The sequence below is a fragment of the Mya arenaria genome, chromosome 17 (assembly GCF_026914265.1).
Source record: "Mya arenaria isolate MELC-2E11 chromosome 17, ASM2691426v1".
NCBI lineage: Eukaryota > Metazoa > Mollusca > Bivalvia > Myida > Myidae > Mya > Mya arenaria.
The window spans coordinates 53,346,456-53,367,597 of NC_069138.1; the positions used below are offsets into that span (position 1 = coordinate 53,346,456).

A 21,142-nucleotide genomic window follows, 5' to 3' on the forward strand; every position below is an offset into this window, starting at 1 on the left:
GATATTATATTTAATATAAAAATAACACAATGTACTGATTTCGTAATTTACATTGTCAAATACGTAAAACGTTGTTTCATTGAATGCTTATTCTAATGCTTTTCATTCAGGACGTCAGCCAAATGTTATTACACCAGGTAAATATTGAAAGTATGTAATGACATTATTACATGACCACGACGTCATTTATGATATATTTAAAATATTAGTTTATTCAGATACCTACCATATTCAGCAAGCTCCATAAGTAAGGTGACAATGCTCTCAACCACTTCAGCATTATCTTTATGCAAGTCGTATGTCTTCATAACGATCGGAATGCCTGGTATGTGGGTGTTGTTTGGGCCCTCATTTGTCAAGACACGGTAGGCGGACTCCTCTAGAATAAATTTTTCAATTTCATTATTGGATTGCATTTGGATATATAATCATCAACTTTAAAAAGGTGAGAGTGGCCTAGTGGTAAAGGCACCCTTCTCTTAATAGGTTGCGTGTTCGCTCCCCACAAGGGGTACGTCCTCCTGACCTCTCAAAAAGGACACAGTATTGGTTTCTGGATTTAGTCATATCAGCTTTAAGCTACCTGTACCATCGAGAATTTAGTTTTAGTTTAAACCAACTTTAAATGTATATAAAACAGACATATTTGGCATTTAAAGACAAATTGAAAAAGGCATACACATTACATTAAATCAAGCTTTTAATGATGACATATTTTTACCAGAAATGATTTTCTCACTATCAAACAAAATTGGTTAAAGACCTAGTTTAAGGATGTCTGGCATGATAATCCCCTGCTGTGCATCTCCTGTTAATTGCACTGGTGTCACAGTAGGGGTCAATTTCCTGTGTATTCGGTTATTGGCTCAGGGCCATTTAGGGTCCATTTTTATAATAAAACATCGAAAACTGCACAGCAGGATACTCAGATTGGAGATCTGATAAGACAATTAGGCAATAAGATTAAGATCAATTAACAGAGGTTGAGTACAAATGCACGTTGTTTTTTTTTTGGGGGGGGGGAGGGGGGGGGTCACTTATGGAAGGTTTAAACTAGGCATTTAAAGAATAAGATCTCTTGTTGATGAAGGTGCCCTTCAAATTAATGAGCACTAACAAATGAAATACTACCAAAAGAAATAGGAAATGTGTTCTCACCGTCAATTTCAACAAGACTGGCTAGAGCAAGGCAGGCATTCTTCACAACTTTAGCGTTGGAACCATGGGTGCCGATCGCAGACACTAGAAGTCCGACCCCGTCTAGGTCACAAATCACTGCCAGATTCTCCTCTACAAGAACGTCAAATACTTTTTTCAATTTGAAAATAAATCATATGTTATCAATCAATTTTATATTCACAAACATCGTAGTTTATCTTTTATTGTTTTTTTCTATATAAAAATATATTTTTCTTTATTTGTTCAACATTTTTGCTACTTGGTTTGTTCCTGTAGTTGCCAGTTTATGATTCAAATCATCATTTGCAAGCTATACATCAAATTAACCACTTATTCTCCGTTCAATTATATAAATAGCTAATCATCTAGACACATGGCCATCACAGAGGCAGATGCTGTCTCTGTCACCACACATGGGTTTTAATACAACATTGGCACATTTTCATTTCATTGAGAGAATTCGAGCCAATATCACAATATCTTTGGCTTGCCATAAAGATACATATATAGCTTACTTAACAACAGGGGGCACCACTTTAGTGTATTTAAACACCTACAAACATATCCGTGTATCAGAGGCCTACCATTCAGTGAAATTGCTATCACCACCACACAGGCTTCTCATGTCACATCCAATGTGTTTATTTGAAGCTTGAGCACATTAAACAACTACAAAAGGTATGACTTTATCAGAGGTTTACGATTACAACATCAAAGGCTGCTTCTTCAACCACAGACCTTAAGCATATTTCCAGTTTATCAGTGGCTTACCATCTAGAGGCATAGCCAATTACACACGCACAAAAAGCTTCTGCTACCTCCTCATATGAACCTTGACCACATTTTCAACTCATTCACATACAGCAAACCACACCACATCTTAGTGAACTACTATCCAGGGACATTGTATGTGTAACATGTGTGGCTGACCTCTGCAAAATTTGGGGAATTCATACTGAGCCTGCTTAAACACATTCTTATTTTATTTACCTAACCCCAAAACACACCACTATAGCAGTGGCGTTTCATCTTATGACATAGCCAGCGCAGCAGCACATGCATTGAGCACCTGTTTAGTGCAAATTCCACAAACATATAACTAAATTAGTTGCAGCAGTTAAATCTTGAGCACATCTGTAGCTCATTTACATAACTAAGAGATATCCCTATGCCAGAAGCTTACCATCCAGGGACATAGCCAGTACAGCAGCACAGGCAGCTTCTGCAACCTCCGAGGAGTTCATGTGAATCTTGAGAACATTGCACACTTCTTTTATAGCCCCACCTTCTGTTGCAAGCTTCACATTGTTTCCTGTTGCAAATGTATATTTTAGTCAATTGATTAGAGAAATGATAACATCGTTTCATAGTGTAATGTCTTAGTTTTTATTCAATTTTCAAAATGTGCTTGTATACTCAAAAAAGTAAATAAATTCAATAATAAAGATTACAAATGTATACAATTTATAACAAACATGATCTAGTAATCAAAACTGTTGTAATCATGCAACAAGAATAAAGCATATACAATGCAATTATTTAACCTATAGCCAACGTACAAATCTGTATACACAATTGCTTCCAAGAATTATCAAACCTAAAGAAATGCAACAGTTTACCATGAACTGTGAGTCCCCACAGAGCATTGAGACAGACTGTACAAATCTGTACATTGTTGGAGTGGGTTCTAAGGGCAGTAAGCACATCCTGAACCCCACCTAGATGACCAATTACCTCCCCTGCTACACCTATTAAATATAAGAATTATAAGCAAACCTTAAATGGAAAGAGACATTTTAATGTGCTGAAATGTATTTTACTGTGGTATAAATGCTTGAAGGAGGATAATATTCGATACTAGTTGTGCCAAACAATAACATTAACATCAACATTAAACAAGTTGAACGAATTGAAGAGTGGAATAAAATAAGTTATCCGAACATATTGTACTCAACTGTATTGACACTTGAAATAGATAATTCACCTTTGCTTCAACAAAGACATTATGCATAACAAGGTATTAAAACATCACTCACTGTTTGCTGCAAGTGAAACCAGGAGTGAGGCAGCAGCCAGCTGGACTTCAACATTATTTGTATGGTTCTGAAATTTGGGGATAAGATTCTTATACAGCCACTGTTGAAATATGTCACGAACAGCTTATTGTATAGACTGAATAAACCGCATGTATATGATTCCACTGGATATCTTGAATGTCTAAGACATTGAGATAATTTCAATTTTTGGTAAATAATCCCAATCTAAAAAAAAATCTTGGCTATATTTTATCTTATTTGGAATATACAATTTTCTCCCACCTCAGATAAGTAGATCCATTAATTTAACCATGCTACAAATTCTTATCTTGCCCACGGGCGAAGATAAAATGCCCGTATGGAACTCCTTTTAATGGTCACCACATTGTAATTACCTCCCTTGTTGAAGACTGTCGTCTGTAGCGCATCATGGAAATCTTGTCTGGTGGCAATATTTAGAACACGAGTTAATTATTTCTCACTTCAAATGTCACCAGAAAACAGTTTTCACGCACCTTTCAGGAAATAATGCTTCACTCTTCTTAGAACTATTTAAAGACCGATCAGACCATTTACATACTCTGAATCACTGCGCGAATATCCATGACAACCACGAATTATTGCATATCCGTACGCAATTATTTTCACTAAGCACAAAAGAGTTCCAGCAAAAAAATACATTTTTACTTAATTTTGTTTAACTGAGGTGGGAGAAAAAGCATCTACCATAGCCACTCATGTAAGATAGGTTCATCCCGACCCTCGCGCAGGGTGTTTTCCGAAAACTCGGTAAACCTCGTTTCCGCAAAACACCCTACGCTCGGGTCGGAATGAACCTATCTTACACTCTCGGCCATGGAAGATACTTATAATCTTCAAGCAATTTCATCTCATATTCAGTCAACTTAGGCATAGTTTCACCTACCTCCATAGCTAAAGGTACAACAGCCAAAACTTCAGGTAAGAATATGGCATCTTCCACATCAGCTGTTAAAAAGTAATTATCATAATGTAAAATGCATAAAATATTCATCATGTCCATTAACCTTTTCCAGCAGATGTGTTAACATTTTCCACACATTATTTTATTTGCAGTTTTCATAGAAACATGTGTAACATATATACCAGAAGTAGAGTAAAGATATATACCAGAAGTGGAGTAAAGATTGCAAAAGCCACATGTACAAAACCACTTTGCCCAGCTTTTATATAAAGTTGCATAAAATCCAAGGAAAGAATATGTACTAGAAGATTTATTTGCTTTAAAATACTTTTACATACATATTAACCATATAATCTGAATTAGCAACCGTTAAAGTAAACATGAAAAATGTAAATGTTAATGTACAAACCTTAGTACAATGTGAACATATTGAACATATCTTAATTACTTTAAAAGTGAATAGTAAACGCTTTGTACAGCTGTGCTTAATTAGTCTTAGAGCAGAGAACAATCGAGGTATATGTTATATTACAATCTTCACTTAGTTATCTGGTAAAATAGTGCACTAGAACAAAGTGTTTTTCAGAGAGAGAGAGAGAAATAATAGAATTCAAAACAGTTCATGTTCAGATCATTGAACCCATCATGATGTTCTAATAACCCTTAAAATAAAAACAAGGTATAAACCTGGTCTCTTGTTGTATTTTGGAACTGTAAAATTAATATACATGACTGAGACAATACCAATTTCATTGCAAAAAAGGTACAAAAGGAAGTAAGGTTTGTCAAAGAGTTGAACTCTTTAGACACATTGATCTACAAAAGACAACAGAATGAACAGAATAGCAAAATTGCTTTGCTAACATCATTAGAACAAATACAACAGGAGAATATCTTGTTCTATTTTAACAAATATAACCAATAAGTTCTTGTAAAGAAAAAATCTTTTTAAAGTCTTATCTAAAAGAACATGCACAGTAAAATGTTCCTTCCTCATACAAGGAGACTATTAAGAACTTACCTCCAACAAGGAGACTATTTAGAACTTTACATCCACTGATTTGTATTTTGTCATCTTGCATGTTGTTCTTCATTGCCATGGCAACCAGTTTCTTGCCTCTGAATAAAACAACAGCAAAAAATTGTGATTCCTTTAAAAGGAAAATCTCATGTATTGGTGTCAATCAGTAACTTGAATATGGCAATGCTATACTTCTAAACAATTATTAAATACAACACTAATTAAAATGGATTGACAATGCCAATTTCCCACAATATTTGGCCCAAAGCAAATAAACTAAAGCCAATGATTTTGCCTTAATACAACATATCAAACCATATAATGTTACACATGGATCAAGCTAGGCTTTGCAATTAAAGAACATGCCTTTATCCCTGTTACATTTAACATTGTGGAGAGCCCTCATAATTTGTCTAGTAAACTTCATCATGACCTTGACCTTGGCACCAGTGAATCAAAAATCCATGAAATTTATTTTATGACTATGATAAATGTGTCACATAGCCTCTACACCACTTCAATAAAAAGTAAATGATCAGAAAAAAGCATTTGTATTTTCTAATTAAGATCACCATGACCTTGACCTTTGACATAATGACCCAAAAATCAAAAGGGTTTATCAGAGACAAACAATACAATTTATATGCTACAGTCATAGAAAGCCTACCTTGGGTCCAAGCTAAGACCATCCTCTGATTTTGCAAGCTCAAGAAGATAATCCAGAGCTTCTTGTACACAGCTCTCATAATCCACATGGCTGGCTAGATACTCCAATACCACCAACACTCCCTGGCCCCTGGGTACAGGCCCTGAAAGCATGGGCAATATTGCTTTAATATACTCTTATCTCACTGACCATGATTGTGTCCAGTAACTGATCTGAAACATGTCTCAAAAGTACATCTACCCTGACTAAATTGGCCACAACATTTTTTTTATAGATATCTCAATTTATCATTGGCTAAAACATGCTATTAAAAACCCTTAAATAATTCACTATTTTTAAATATCATAAAATAATTGGCCAAAAATGCTTGATAAAATCCCTAAAATCATCAGCTATAAACAACTTGTTAAATACCCAGAAATCATTGGCCAAATTATTCTTTATTACCTCCCTTAACATATTGGTCATAGCATGCTTTATTCAAAATCCTACATATGTTGCCCAAAACATGCTTTATCAATAACCTAAAACCATTAACTTCATTGTCCCACCAATTATCTTAGATAATTATAGAAATCATTGGTCATGAGTTTTATAAAAAAAATAGAAAGTATTGGCCATTTACCTTATTGATACCTTGATAACTGATTTCTTATAAATTTAACTGAAACTTTGGCCTTATGCTGTTGAAGACATAAGCATATGTAAATGAGGTTTGCATTTATTGTCTTTGAATTCAAAATTGTGTTGTTTAACAAACTGAATCAGGAATAAATGGTTGAAGCTAGTTTGCCAGAGCGCAGTCTGGCTGCATAAGCTTTGTCTTTGGTTAATACACTGAGAAAGAATAACCCATTACATTAAAAAGGGGGAAAGAAAGCTATAATGCTGCAGAATAGCATCTACAAGTTATTTCATTACCTTCTTAACTAAATGAAAAGAAGTGAATGAGTATTGATAGAAATACAATTGTCCACCGAAAATAAATAAATGATTCACATAATCTCCTCATTGCCCACTTAACACAAACTAAGTTTTATAAAAAAATTAGCTTGCATAATTTGTGAAAATGTTCAAAAATTAATCTAATAAATACTAATGACATCTTTTTAGCTTTGGGGGAAGAATTATATAGTTAACAAATAAAAGTAAAACAAGAGCCGTCATAAGACAGCACGCTCAACTACACCGCTTTGACTTAGAAAACAATAACGATGTAATAATACCAAGTTTGGTCTCTTTATGTCAAACCTAACTAAAATTATTCGATATAAAAGGTGACTTTGATGCTGCCCTTCCACCAGCCCGCCCAAACAATGACGCAAATCATTCAAATAACTTGTTTTCCCATTATGAAAATGTGGTTAAGAATATACAAATATGCCTTTCAAAGGAAATAAAAAAAAAATTCAAGCTTTTACTTGCCTAAAACTTTAACCTAAGTCAATCAGGGGCCATTACTTGTATTAAGGATATGGAATTAAGTAACCTCATTGGGTGATGGTCCTGAACAATGTAAAGTATTAAGTCAATTGAATGAAGGGTATAGAAGTTATTAAACAATATCCCAACCTACCCTAAAACTTTAACCTAAGTTCCATAGTCAATCAGGGGCCATAAATTGTATAAAATATAATATGGAGTTATCTAACCTCATTATGTGATGGCTCTGAACATCTGTGTGAAGTATTAAGTCAATTTAATGAATGGTATTGGAGTTTTAAGTGAAAATCCCAACTTGCCCTAAAACTTTAACCTGCCCTAAAACTTTAACCTAAGTCAATCAGGGGCCATAACTTGTATTTAGGATAATATGGAGTTATGTAACCTCATTGTGCAATGGTCCTGAACAACTGTGTGAAGTATTAAGTCAATTGAACAAAGGATATAGAAGTAATTAATAAATATTCCAACTTGCCCTAAAACTTTAACCTAAGTTCCATAGTCAATCAGGGGCCATAATCTGTGTAAAGAATAATATGGAGTTATCTAACCTCATCATGTGATGGTCCTGAACAACTGCGTAAAGTATTAAGTCAATTGAATGTAGGGTATTGGACTTATAAGTGAAAATCCCAATTTGCCCTAAAACTTTAACCGGACGCCGACGCGAGTAGTATAGCCCACCTATTCTTTGAATAATCGAGCTAAAAATTAGCTTGCATACTTAGTGAGATATCGCAGGAGACAGACTTTTATTCCGCTCGATGAAACCAGGAGTGAGTAGGGAACTAAGTACTGAGACAATGTCTCTTTATACAAGTTCTGTGCTCTGTTATTCATCTACAAAAAGGTAAAAGCTCAATCCAAATTAACTATTAGTAAGTGATTGTTAATATTATTGTGAAGTAATAGAATAACATTCAACAATTTAATATAAAAACAAATAAAAATGTTGTTTTTTTATCACTATTTGTAATGGCATCATGACCATATGACCTAAAAGCTAAGGGTTAAACAATTAAGAAAGCACACAAGCATTTTAACACCTTGCAATGAAATGATTCTACTATAATTAATAATAAAAATTGGTTATGTTTAAGTCATTGCCTTTGCGCTATCTCTCTGGATTTGAACCCTTCTTTTGGAGTACTAAACATCACATAAGGAAAAAAAATCACATTACATTTATATCAATGAAAGTCTAAACTTCCCTACAAGACAGCATACTATTATTTTAACATTCTACCAGATCTAATCTAGCACTATGTTTTTTTTATTGAACAGGACAAATTAGTTTGTGTGTGCAAGGTACTGCAAAGAAAGTTTGGTGCATTTTCTAAAAAAAACATAATAGAGGTACTAGTCCCTCAGGCCTAAATTTCTCCAAATATCTTAAACAAAACCAATCTAAGTATCTTATTTCATTTAGCCAATTAACTTGCTTAAACTTGATCTTACAGAGACAAGATGCAGTTTATCCTGTTTCTCTTTTAATTGAAACAATTTCATCTTAAATTCTCAAAAAATTAAAAGGAGAACACAATGAGAATTTGCTTGAGAAATGGGGCCGAATATTTGCCATACATATGAAAACTATTTTGAATGCTTAAGCATGTTAAGACCAACCAAAAATAATTCCTCTGCAGTAAATCTAGCCAATTAGCAGTTTTAGTTCAAATAATTATAAAGTGTAGAATTTCAGAGGGTCTAACACCTTAAGAGGGACTAAAACCTGACATAGGTCTAACACCTTAACTAATCATTTGTGTCAAGGAGAGGGTGAATCAATGTGCAACTTACAGCTACAGTTGGTTGTTGGTTCCGTGGAGACTAACACTGCATAAAACAGTTCAAAAAGCAAACATAGAAACACATAACATTGTCCATACACCTGACACTGTTAATACACCTAACATTAATGACACACCCAAAACACCTATAATTTTTGACCCACCAAACATTGTCAAAACAACTCAAAATGTTGACACAACTCAAAATGTTAACACACCTATTACTGTTGAAATGCCCAAGATTGTTGATACACCTATCACTATTCCGGCACATATCATTGTTAACTCATCTAACACTGCTCATACACCTAACAATGTTAACACACATATCAATATTGAAACACTTAACAATGTTGATGCACCTATCACAGCTGATACATCTTACATTGTATGTTAGTTGATACACCTAACATTGTTGATACACCTAACATTGCTGATACACCTAACGTTGTTGATACACCTAACATTGTTGATACACCTAACATTGCTGATACACCTAATGTTGTTGATACACCTAACATTGTTGATACACCTAACATTGCTGATACACCTAATGTTGTTGATACACCTAACATTGTTGATACACCTAACGTTGTTGATACACCTATTATTGTTGATACACCTAACATTGCTGATACACCTAATGTTATTGATACACCTAACATTGTTGATACACCTAACAGTGTTGATACACCTAACATTGCTGATACACCTAACAGTGTTGATACACCTAACAGTGTTGATACACCTAACATTGCTGATACACCTAATGTTGTTGATAAACCATACCTAATAACATTGCAGATGCACCTTACAATGTTTATACACCTAACACAGCAACAGTGACCTTGACCTTGACACTAGGGGCTCCAAACACAATTCCATTAATGGTCTCCATAAACTCTTCTTATATTCTAAGTTTGGTTGCAAGATGTCAATCCTAACTTAAAATATGAAGTACCATATGTTATGCTGGTGCCAAATGTAAACAAATTTAAGTGTGAGATCAAATCACTCAGAGAAGCATGTTTTTAGCAAATATTACATGTTTGTATATTATACCAACATATATACAACTTATATTGTTAAAGCTAAGGTACATTCATTAAACAAATGTGAGTATATACTATACTATATAATATAGCGTTCTATGTTGTTGCTATGAAATGTATTGGTGCATTTTGCAAATTAAATAAAGTCAATAAAACTACAATATCAAAATATGTAATCAAAGGGCCAATTGTTCACAGTCTTGTTAAAGTTTACAACATAGTTAAAGGCATTGTTGTTTATTTCCAAATCTTAACTGCACTTGAAGTTACATGATTTGAGAACACTTTGCAGATACATGTGTGTTTTTTGAGATGATACTAACTTAAACAATTTCTGGACAATCGGCTCATTGTGTTGTCTATAGGCTGTAAACAAAACTCTAAAAGTTAAGTAACCAAAATGAAAAAGTATACATTTTCAAAATCATGTATCAAATAAATTCTTGAATATTAACTTGAATGAACAAAGCTTATATTGTCGTTCCACTGTTCAAGGTTACACTTACTTCTTAAAGGTTGATTGTGATGAAAACTAATGGCTTATATAATCACGTATATATGAGTCAAATTCAATTCTATTAAAACCAAAATAACGAACCAAAACTCAGTAAGAAAATGGGATTCTTTAAAGCTTAGTTGAGGAAGATATTTTTAAAGATCTGTATACAAAAAATAGACTAACATCACATTTAACTATGGACACAAATTTCCATCTCAAAACCTGATCCATGCAATTTGCAAATCACACATTCAAGGGCAATAACTCCCAAAAACAAAATCCGAACAACAAAAAGAAGGCAAGCATCATCAATAACACACAAGACAATCCCTACCAATATCTGAAGGGCTGGTGGATGCTGACTGGATACGTTTTCTCTTCTCAAGCTGACTGGAGTCACTCAGGGCAACACACTCCCGGATGTAGTTGTTTGACAGGAGGCCACTGAAGTCATATAAATAAATACATTGTTACATTACGACAAGACAATGTGCTGATTGTTCACAGCGTTTTCAACATCATTGATGTAAACTTTAAAATCTTTACTGCTCTGGACGTTTAATGGATAAACATGTGATCTCAGTATTTCTAACAAGATTAGAGACAACTGTTCCAGCTGTTACACTTGCTTTATTTAAATATATGAGCACAACTTAAAATTGCTCACCTTTAAAAGTTTACAACAAAGCTGCTTACACTATGGTTAATTCTATCAAAGTTCTCAACAATCAGCCCATGGTATTTACAGCTTCACATGTTGCAACGGATATATGAACAAGAGATGTTTGTCAAACATTATGCCCCTCCTGAGCACCATGTTGTCAGGATTATGTGGACAATTGAATGAAATATGCATGGACCGAAATGACAGCTGATTTGTCATTGACGTTGGCTGCCTTTGAGGCAGTTTTAAGATTATGACCATTTGAAGTGTGAGGATAGAGTGTGTTATGACCATAACCTTTGACTCTATGACCTTAAAATCCATAGGAGTCATCAGTTGGTCACCAAAAAATGTCAAGTTTGAGGGCCATGGGTGCAGACTTTGTCAATTTACCACACAGACAAGCTTTTTTCCATTCAAAGATGATCATAGGTCCAGGCATTGTTGAGATATCACTAGGAGAAGATTTGTAAACTTTTTTATGGTTAAAGGTTACTGTGACCTTGACCTTTGGCTCAATGACCCCCAAAGCCATTAGGCATCATCTACTGGTCAGGCCCAACCTTCATGTCAAGGTTGATGACCATAGCAGGGTTCGACACTAACGGTAGTCCGGTAGTCCGAGACTACCAGATTTTTGGTCGGACTACAAGACATTTTAAGTCAATAGTCCGTCGGACTACTAGAAAAAAGTAAATATCACATCAGATAATTGAGCATAAAATCTTTATTACGCTTAAACTTGCGTAAAACGTGATGCCAAGAAGCTGATTATCACCGCTAAACATTCATCGACTCGTAAAGCTTGTCGAAGATGGCCGAGCAGTTCCGGACAACATGGACTGTTTTCGTACTCTATGATGTGTTTTAATCGTCAGACATGTGCACCTCTGCCAATGTCAGCGAGTTAGATTTGGGACCAAGTGGCAGAATTTCTAAATCCCTTGCATTTTCCGTCAAAAACAATGAAAGATACGATGTAGACAAACACTTGCATTGTTACTATTTTTAGATTTTCTGAAAATACTTCATGGTTATTATGGTTTAGGGTATTGCCAAATGTCGGTGTATATATTAAGCAAACAGAAGGAACATTATGCCTGGCTTATGAAATCTTTTAAACTGGCTTTTAGAAGAGCAGCTGATAAATTAATCATACTGCCAAAACAGGTATAATGCAGTGTAAGTGCACACTACGACAAAATTGTGTGCGTTAATTTTCGTGCCAAAATGTCGTAACATTTTATACATTGAAGCTAGGGCCAATAACAATTGACACCACGCCGATAGCGATAAGGCTACACCTACAGTGTCACATGACATCTTAATTAGGGACCTCCGACAAATACCCAGAAGCAGATAAAAATTAAATGCATGCGACATGGTAAAACATAACAATAAAAGCAAGTATAACATTAAATAAGTTCATTATTATTAATTGTATGCAATGTATAATTCAGGTAGAAAAATGTCTAGACTTTAAAATAATTTATTTCTAAATAACATCGGAATTTTGTTACAGTACAATAATAGTCTCTATTTTAAAACTCAAATAAAGGGAAACAAAACATGTATTAATTTCCTATCCGAGAATCAACAAAAAAAGATGTTTGTATAGATCCATTGTCAAAACTCAATGGATTTCGCTGTTTTTCTTCCTTTCTCGATTCAGAATCACCTGTTTTATACAAGTGTAATGCATTATTATCATTGTTGATATAACTACCTTATTGTTTCTCTCAATGAATAAATTTCCGTATTAAATGAAATGCAAAACTGTTCTAACAATCAGCATAGAAATTTTGAAACGACCAGAGTCATTATAAATGCAAAGGTTTTTACTTTGATTTGCGTCATTTAAAAATATGATTTTGTTTTATCTATACGTATATACTTTTTGTGACCTTAAGCTATATATCAGATATTTAATTAAATTTAATAAAAAATGTAACTCACATAAACTGAGGTGTTTTTTTCACTAATATGTCAAACAAACTTACAAGCAAATGTATATGCTTCGGATTTAAAACCTTTCGCACAATAAGGAGACAAATTTCAAAATCAAACTACTAGTAAATCGCAAGATATCATCAATATTGTACACTAATTCTCATAATGATATTTCTTATTTAAGGCTATTAAAACGGAATAATCAAAAGTGACAGATTATGGTGTATTTTAGCATGGTTTTTAGCATTTTTTAGGTTTTAGAATTAAATTTAATAACCAAATATTGTTTTGAAGAATGTGGAAATTTTAAGATTGAGACAGATAAAAATCATGACCAATCAAAGGGTTATACTGACAATGTTCTAAGAAGGCTTAGTCAAAACACTGAAGGAATCCGTTGCAGGCTTGCATTTTTTTTTGGACTACCAGAATTTTTGCTGGACTACCCAGATTTCGGATCCAGTAGTCCGAGGGACTACCTTGGGAAAAATGTTAGTGTCTAACCCTGCATAGGTCCAGGAATTGGTCATCAAGCTTGTAACGGAAGTTTGGCCTGACCAGTAGATGACCCCTATTGTATTTGGGGGTCATCAGGCTAAAGGTCAATTGGCCTAGGCATTGTTGAGTTATCACTTGTACAAGCTTTAAAACCCCTTTACCATTAAAGGTCACTGTGACCTTGACATTAAAAAAGATTTCACAATTCACCAATCCGAAAAACATTGTTTTGTTCATGGACTGTTGTATATTTTTTCCAAGAAGAGTATTTGAGCATAGATTTTACAGTAAGCAAGAATATAAACCCTATTTTTAGCATTTTCTTAATTTTTATTTTTTTTTGCCTTTTCACAATTAAATTTTGCTATTTTCAACAATTTTGTTTCGCAATTTTCACATTCAAAGGGCCCAGCCTCATTCATGGCAGATTTCACAAGTGCTAGTGTTACATGGACGGAATGTGTCCCGCTGACTTTTGAAATATAAACATGTTATCTTTCTGATTTTTCATGTTGAAACAGAGGAAATAATCCTTAAACTGAGTGTATCTGTCATTTTTTATATAAATTTCATTCTTTAAATGGTTAAAAATATCAATAAAACAAGAGCATGTAATGTGAACCATGTTTCATTAACATATTTCAAGTTGTATTTTTTGCCATTTAACATTTGAAAAAAGTGCTGATATAACTCATTTTCTTTTATTAGTCATAATTCATTTGAATTTTTAAAATATCTGTTATATTTCCATAGATATCATACAATTTCAAATACCTTCCATTTTTGGCTGCTATGTGTTCGTTTTTTCCCCACATAATCTTTAATACATGAAATTGGTAACATTTAGTAAGTTGTAGATGGTCATATGTATTTACTTTAAAAGATGAACATAAATTATATTTCAGTTAAATATTTTTAGTTATTTATACTTAACAAAAATAAAAATTGCTAATGTTATGGAAAGACGGATGCTAATGTGACAAAGACGGAAAATGTCCTGCTAGTGTTACAAGTAGGACAGAACACCAGAATTGCTAATGTTACAGAGGACTGAAACTGTAATTAATACTGTTATATTGTACAAAACATTGAGCTTTTACATGTTTAATTATAATTAACCCTATCATTAATATTACAATTATGTTTATATTGCATTAAAACAATATTATATACATGTTTTACTATTTTATACCATAAACATCTTCAGTTTCATTTCTTTTATTAGATGTATACATACATGTATGCATGTGAATATTAACAACACATATGTGCCCTTTACCCATTAGCTACTCCCTGCTGTATGCTATGGTGCAATGTAACATTACAGTCCAAATATACTACAAATTGACTTGCATGGGTGAAAGTTTGAATTTTTCAAAATACTGAAAATAGGGTGTTTACATAGGGAAATGCCATTTTTACAATAAATTATATAGGATAAATATTTTCCAAAATACTGAATTCAGTATCAATACTGAAAACTTTCACCCATGGACTTGTTAAAAGCCTTCAAACAGTATTCCGTCCATCAGTCACGTTATCACAATAACGTATCATAACACTAGCAAATCATTTCTGTCCATTAATAACGTTATCAGAATTATGAATTGTCTTCTAAATAACGATAGCAAATGAATATAACGATCGCAAGAGTATCAACTGAAAATCTAAATTCTATTCGTTTTCATTGCAAAGCCGGTTTTGGTTGTGCAAATAAACGTTCCGAGAATTTGAAAAAGTACAAACACACGATAAATTACATCAGAATATCATCGAACACGAGTCATCATTGCTAACGTCATCTTTTTCTATCGTTACCAACAATGGACAGAAATATTTGTAACATTTTCAACGGCTAATTGTTTTTTTATTACGCTACTGAGATCTGTTTTCATACCCGCCTGGGCGCCGCCATTTTGGTTCACAGAATGAATAATGGGAAATCACACGCAATTCATGAGTGATACGGTAATTTTCCATTGCAATCGTTATCGACAAACCGGACAGAAAAAAAATCCGTAACTATAGCAAAACAATTATCAAACCTGTTGATAGTAAAAATCGTTGTGAGATTGTTCTAAATGGTCGAAAACCTTTGGTGTTGAATTAATTCCCCTGCCGATCGGTAATTTCCGGAAATTTCCGCCATAAGCTAAATTACAAACGAGTGACAGGTGCGATCGTTACGAAAAGACATCGGGACGGAAAAAAACAGGCTATCAACGTGTGTTCATAAAAATGTTATAAAATGAAAAATAAAGAATTTAAACACACAAACCTCTAATCTTTTTCATATATGAACAATAATGGAGCGTACCAGAGATGCTACTTTGTTATATTTGCATTTCTTATTGTGATATAAGTGTATACAAACGACCTGTTAATATTGACAGGAGTGTTTTCCGTCTCGTGTTGGTGTCATTTGATATACATTTTCAAAAAATAAACGTCAGGGAACAACTGAACTGATCCTAAATTTTATTTGGTTTATTCAAAATTATTAAATTAGACAAACTTTAAGTAAATTATGACAAAATTTATACTCTGCAGTAAAAATACAGCATTTGGGTTACTTTCCGTCCTGTAACATTAGTAAAATGAAATCTGCCTCATATAAAGATGAGAGGGAAAAAAAATCCACTAGATTTTGGAACAAGCCAAGAGCTTCACAAAATTAATAAACAATAATGAATGATTTTGGTGATTCAGCATAAATCTTCATTTAACATATTTATTATATGTATAATAATTATGCAATATGTTTATTTTGATATGAAAGCAAAAAGTCTTTTAAAAGTTAAAACCTTTACCATTCACTTCTCAATATAGCAAACTTACATTGGAGTTGTTCTTTGTTGACTGTTGACTTTCAGCATGCTGGCTAGGGATTTGATAAGAGCATCACTGTAATGCTGAAAGGAAGATAAGATAAGAGCATCACTGTAATGCTGAAAGGAAGATAAGATAAGAGCATCACTGTAATGCTGAAAGGAAGATAAGATAAGAGCATCACTGTAATGCTGAAAGGAAGATAAGATAAGAGCATCACTGTAATGCTGAAAGGAAGATAAGATAAGAGCATCACTGTAATGCTGAAAGGAAGATAAGATAAGAGCATCACTGTAATGCTGAAAGGAAGATAAGATAAGAGCATCACTGTAATGCTGAAAGGAAGGAAAATGTATAGGGTTTGAGCTAAAACTTACAGGAGGGTGCTGCACCCTACCCAATTTTTGGTAGGTGACCCCTCTGCCCTCATGGAAACCAGCATGTGCACCCTTCTGCCTTTTTAGAATTTGAATGCTTTAGATAGCAAGTAGTTCCTTTGTTTTGTTTAAGAGCATAGTGTATAACTAATAATACATACAAACTTAATATATATATCTCACTGTTGAAGCCTAGTATGACTCCAAATAAATATATTTCTGATATTTTTGCCAATCAATGAGCTATTTTAACCCTCAGCACTCTGTCCCTTTTTCTGCAACAGCTTGTCCTTTTTTAAAACCTAGTTAAATCACCAAGAAGAATACTTCATAGTGATACAAGAATATCAAGTTTACACACATAAAATGGCAGTTATTTATTTGTGGGCAGGATAATTATGTAACTGGACTGTACTTCAGGTTCATTTATGCACTATGTTACAAAATTATGGTTGGAAACTGATTCTGGCTGTAATTTGGAAATTTGAAATAGTTTTCACAGCTGAAATAGACTAAGTTTTACTTGACACATGGACTTGAACTTGGACATAAATAGGGACTTCAATTTTTTTCTTAATTACGTTTATATTAAATAATGTGAACAAAATTTTGAAAAGTGAATTAGATGAAGTATATTTTTTATTATATTTATAAAATCTGTTCATTATAGCATTAGCTCACAATGCAAGCAGAAGCAACAATACACATCCACTTTTCTCAGTCTTACAATGAGCATATTTCAACAAATATTTTGCCATTTTGCAGTGATGTCCTTCAATTGTAGACATGTGTATGATTGACTAAGGTAGCAGATGTAATAATGAGCTTTTCATTCCATTGCTTACGGATTACTCATATGAAAAATCATTATACATGTGATACCTTAAAGCAACTGTGCACCAGATGATCAATTTGCAAGAAAAAAAGAAAATTGTCGAAAACTGTCATAAACTTGTTTTGAATGTGTACAATGCATTGAAACTTACTAACTGAAGTACTACATAGTTTACAATTTATTTAAGTTTAGCAGTTATTTCGTATTTTTCCATTAAATTTTTTTACTGGGTATGTCTACCAAGTAGAATTCATTCCTTATGCGTGATTGGCTAGTCAGAGTTATCACGTGATATTACCAAGTTAGGTATATAGCTTCATTATGTCACCCGGTTGAAGTAAGCCATAGTAGCTCAGTGGATACGACGCTGGACTGCAACTTTGGCGACATGGGTTCGAACCCGGTCTCAGACACAATTTTTTTTACATTTTGGGTATTTTTTACAATTATAATATCAAAGCGCAACACATTCTATTTAATAATTGTCCAGAGATTCGTTTAAGAAACAACCTTTTTTTGGTGCCAATCTGGTGTACAGCCCTTTAAACACAAAAATGTAGTATATCTTGATTTCCAATCCAATCATGTCAACTACCAAAGATTTGCAAGATACTGAATATTATGCTTTCAATACATTATACTGCAAAGGCATTTTCATTGCCAATTTCTGTACTTATGTTTTGTTTTAAAGTTGCAATACAGAAAATTAATCTTACATAAAACAAAACCTGAATCGAGTTCAATTTACCTTTGAGATGTCCTCAAACACTTCATCCAGGACAGCAGGGTTTGCCCTCACTTCCTGTAGTTTATCAATGGCGTCTTTACGCGAGTACATCCACGCGGTCACCAGCTCAAACAATACACAGCCTAGCGACCAGACATCACTCTTCTCTGTGTAACCCTCGGTGGCTGCCTCTGGTGCCATGTAGTTCATGGAAGCTACAGTAGTAAACAGACCATGTACATGTAGTTGTTGGAGGCTTGTATGATGGAAATGAAGGGCCCATGTGCAGGAAAAAATATATGAATACATGTCTTTATTAGACGTAAATTATTACTATTTCAATTTTCATGAGCTGTGTAAATTCTGTCAACAGATAAAAAGATTGCATAAAAATTATCAATAGAGTGCCAAATAGGCACTCAAAAAGCATTATTTTTATCACTTTTAGAACAGACATTTCTATATGGTTGGTGTCAGATCACCTTTTACTTCTGAAAACTTTTGAATAATTTAAAACAGCTTAATCTTTGTTATAGGGTTACACCTGAAAATTGTAAAAAAAGGCCATATAATAGGTAAGATTCAAATCCTTAACATAATTTTGTTGAAGCGTTTGTATTGTAATTAACACCTGGTTTACTTTCCATCAAGGGTACACTAAAAAAATAACAAAATTATTAATACATTCCCTCAGGCCAAAAAAGAAAAAATGGTTAGGGTTATATCCTTTTCAAAAACATGTAGTGTAGGGACAATTATTTCTAGAGAAAAATAATTTACAAAAAATGCCCGAGTAATCATGAACTCAAAAATAACAAATTGGACTCAAGTACAATTTTTGCTCTAGAATTATGACCAAATATTTTTATTAACATATTAACCTTTGAGTGAATACTCCTTTTAAAAATAGTAATCATCAGCTATCCAGTTATACGGGGAAAATTGGCTTGAGAATTGACAATTGTTATTGTGGCCTCACAGGCACTCTACCATAACTGAGATAATTCAATCATTTTTTTCTAAGCCAATTAAGTCTAGATATTAAGAGTTTATTCAACCATCAAAATGATAAACAAAACCCTACAAATGGCTGGTATTCAATAGTTTAAGATGTATCATCTTTAAACAAGAACAAAAGTTTTATCATATGCATTCCGGAAGTTAATAAAGATTTATCAGTGAAATAAAATTGATATTTCACTGTTTCAAACAGTGAAAATATCCATTTGATATTTTCAACTGTTTTGAATTTTAAGCCAACTCTCGTTTCCAAATCAATGTCAGCACGAATAGGGCTGGGACACAAATTCAACGACATCATTTCCAAATAATGTTACGTGCACATACAAATTGGCGTGTAAGCTAAAAAAATGTAATTAAATGACTTTTTAAATTCCAATTCAAGGCATGTGATAAAAAGAAAAAATGCTTGTTTCAGTGTAAGATAGCAATATATCGCACCGAAACAAACAATTATTCTCTATATCATCGTCAAGACAATACTCATTTCTACTTGTTTTTTTAAATATTTTCGACCACTATAAAAATGTAACAAATACCATTACAGTCTACATTTTCAAATAAATAACATTAAAGTAAATATTGAACACCATTCCATTATAAGAAAAATGTTTGTATCTAAGGTCAGAGAAATGTAATTTTTAGATTCTGACATTTCGATTTGAAATGTGTCAGGTGGGCAGATTATTTCTTATTATTTTTTTAAAAAGTGTAGGTATGGATACAATTTGGCAAACTCACTCCAGAAAGTGAAGATACATGTATGAATACAATTTTGCAAAACGCGTCCTATTTGTGGTCAATTCATGCCGTCAGGCCCGTGTTTTTTTTTATCAAATATATATTACAGGCCCGGGGGATGCAAAATTGGGCTGTTGCGGGCATAAATCTAAAAGTTGTTTTTCTCTGGCAGAAATGAAAAGTAAAACATACCGTAACTTAAATCTAAAAGTTGTTTTCTCTGGCCAAAATGAAAAGTAAATCATAAATCATAACTTCTAATTTTGTGAACTACTTTTTAACCTTAATCGATGATGTGCTGGGCTAAAAATGTAACAAATGAGTTAAACCAACCAACCAAATAGGGCATGATTTGATCTACTTTTTAGGGGAATATACCATAGTCAAATCTTGGAGGCCTGAAATAGTCTCCCTTTAACTCTGAAAACATGCTTTAATAGTTAAATTTCCAAATAAAATAATGATAAGGTATTTAATTCTTACTATAATATTAACAAAATAAATGCTACACCTTTATAAATGTATACTTATAATGCAGAACTTAAGAAGTTTGGAAAATTTATAGTTAATACGGCCTTTTTTCTTTAATATGGTTATGAAATATTGTGTTTATAGGTAATACAGCCTTTCTTCTTTAATATGGTTATAAAGTTTTAAAATATTGTTTTTATAGTTAATACCGCCTTTCTTCTTTAATATTGTTTTTAGACTTAAGGCCAGCACTTCATAACTTCAGTTGTAACAATTTCAAAATAACTACATACTTATTTTATACCAATAATTCAGCAGGCCTGTTTACATTAAAGCTGCACTCTCACAGATTGATCGTTTTGACCTTTTGTTTTTTGGTCTTTGAATGAGCCAATCATTG

At 33.2% G+C, this 21,142-nt stretch overlaps 1 protein-coding gene across 4 annotated transcripts in view; it reads right to left on the reverse strand.

Annotated features, from left to right (window-relative positions):
- LOC128224563 (serine/threonine kinase-like domain-containing protein STKLD1) overlaps nt 1-21,142 on the reverse strand; it is a 35,479-nt gene that overhangs the window by 8,409 nt on the left and 5,928 nt on the right. For 2 of the 4 annotated variants that reach the window (XM_052934448.1, XM_052934449.1), the window contains exons 8-20: nt 18,532-18,725; nt 16,581-16,654; nt 10,965-11,074; nt 9,090-9,125; nt 5,847-5,988; nt 5,180-5,277; nt 4,846-4,869; nt 4,141-4,202; nt 3,216-3,282; nt 2,799-2,927; nt 2,363-2,491; nt 1,159-1,290; nt 227-379 (exon numbers count right to left, since the gene is read on the reverse strand). In XM_052934448.1, the coding sequence (XP_052790408.1) occupies nt 227-379; nt 1,159-1,290; nt 2,363-2,491; nt 2,799-2,927; nt 3,216-3,282; nt 4,141-4,202; nt 4,846-4,869; nt 5,180-5,277; nt 5,847-5,988; nt 9,090-9,125; nt 10,965-11,074; nt 16,581-16,654; nt 18,532-18,725 (1,350 nt within the window). The remainder of the gene's footprint in view (nt 1-226; nt 380-1,158; nt 1,291-2,362; nt 2,492-2,798; nt 2,928-3,215; nt 3,283-4,140; nt 4,203-4,845; nt 4,870-5,179; nt 5,278-5,846; nt 5,989-9,089; nt 9,126-10,964; nt 11,075-16,580; nt 16,655-18,531; nt 18,726-21,142) is intronic. The other 2 variants (XM_052934451.1, XM_052934450.1) reach the window with 2 other exon arrangements.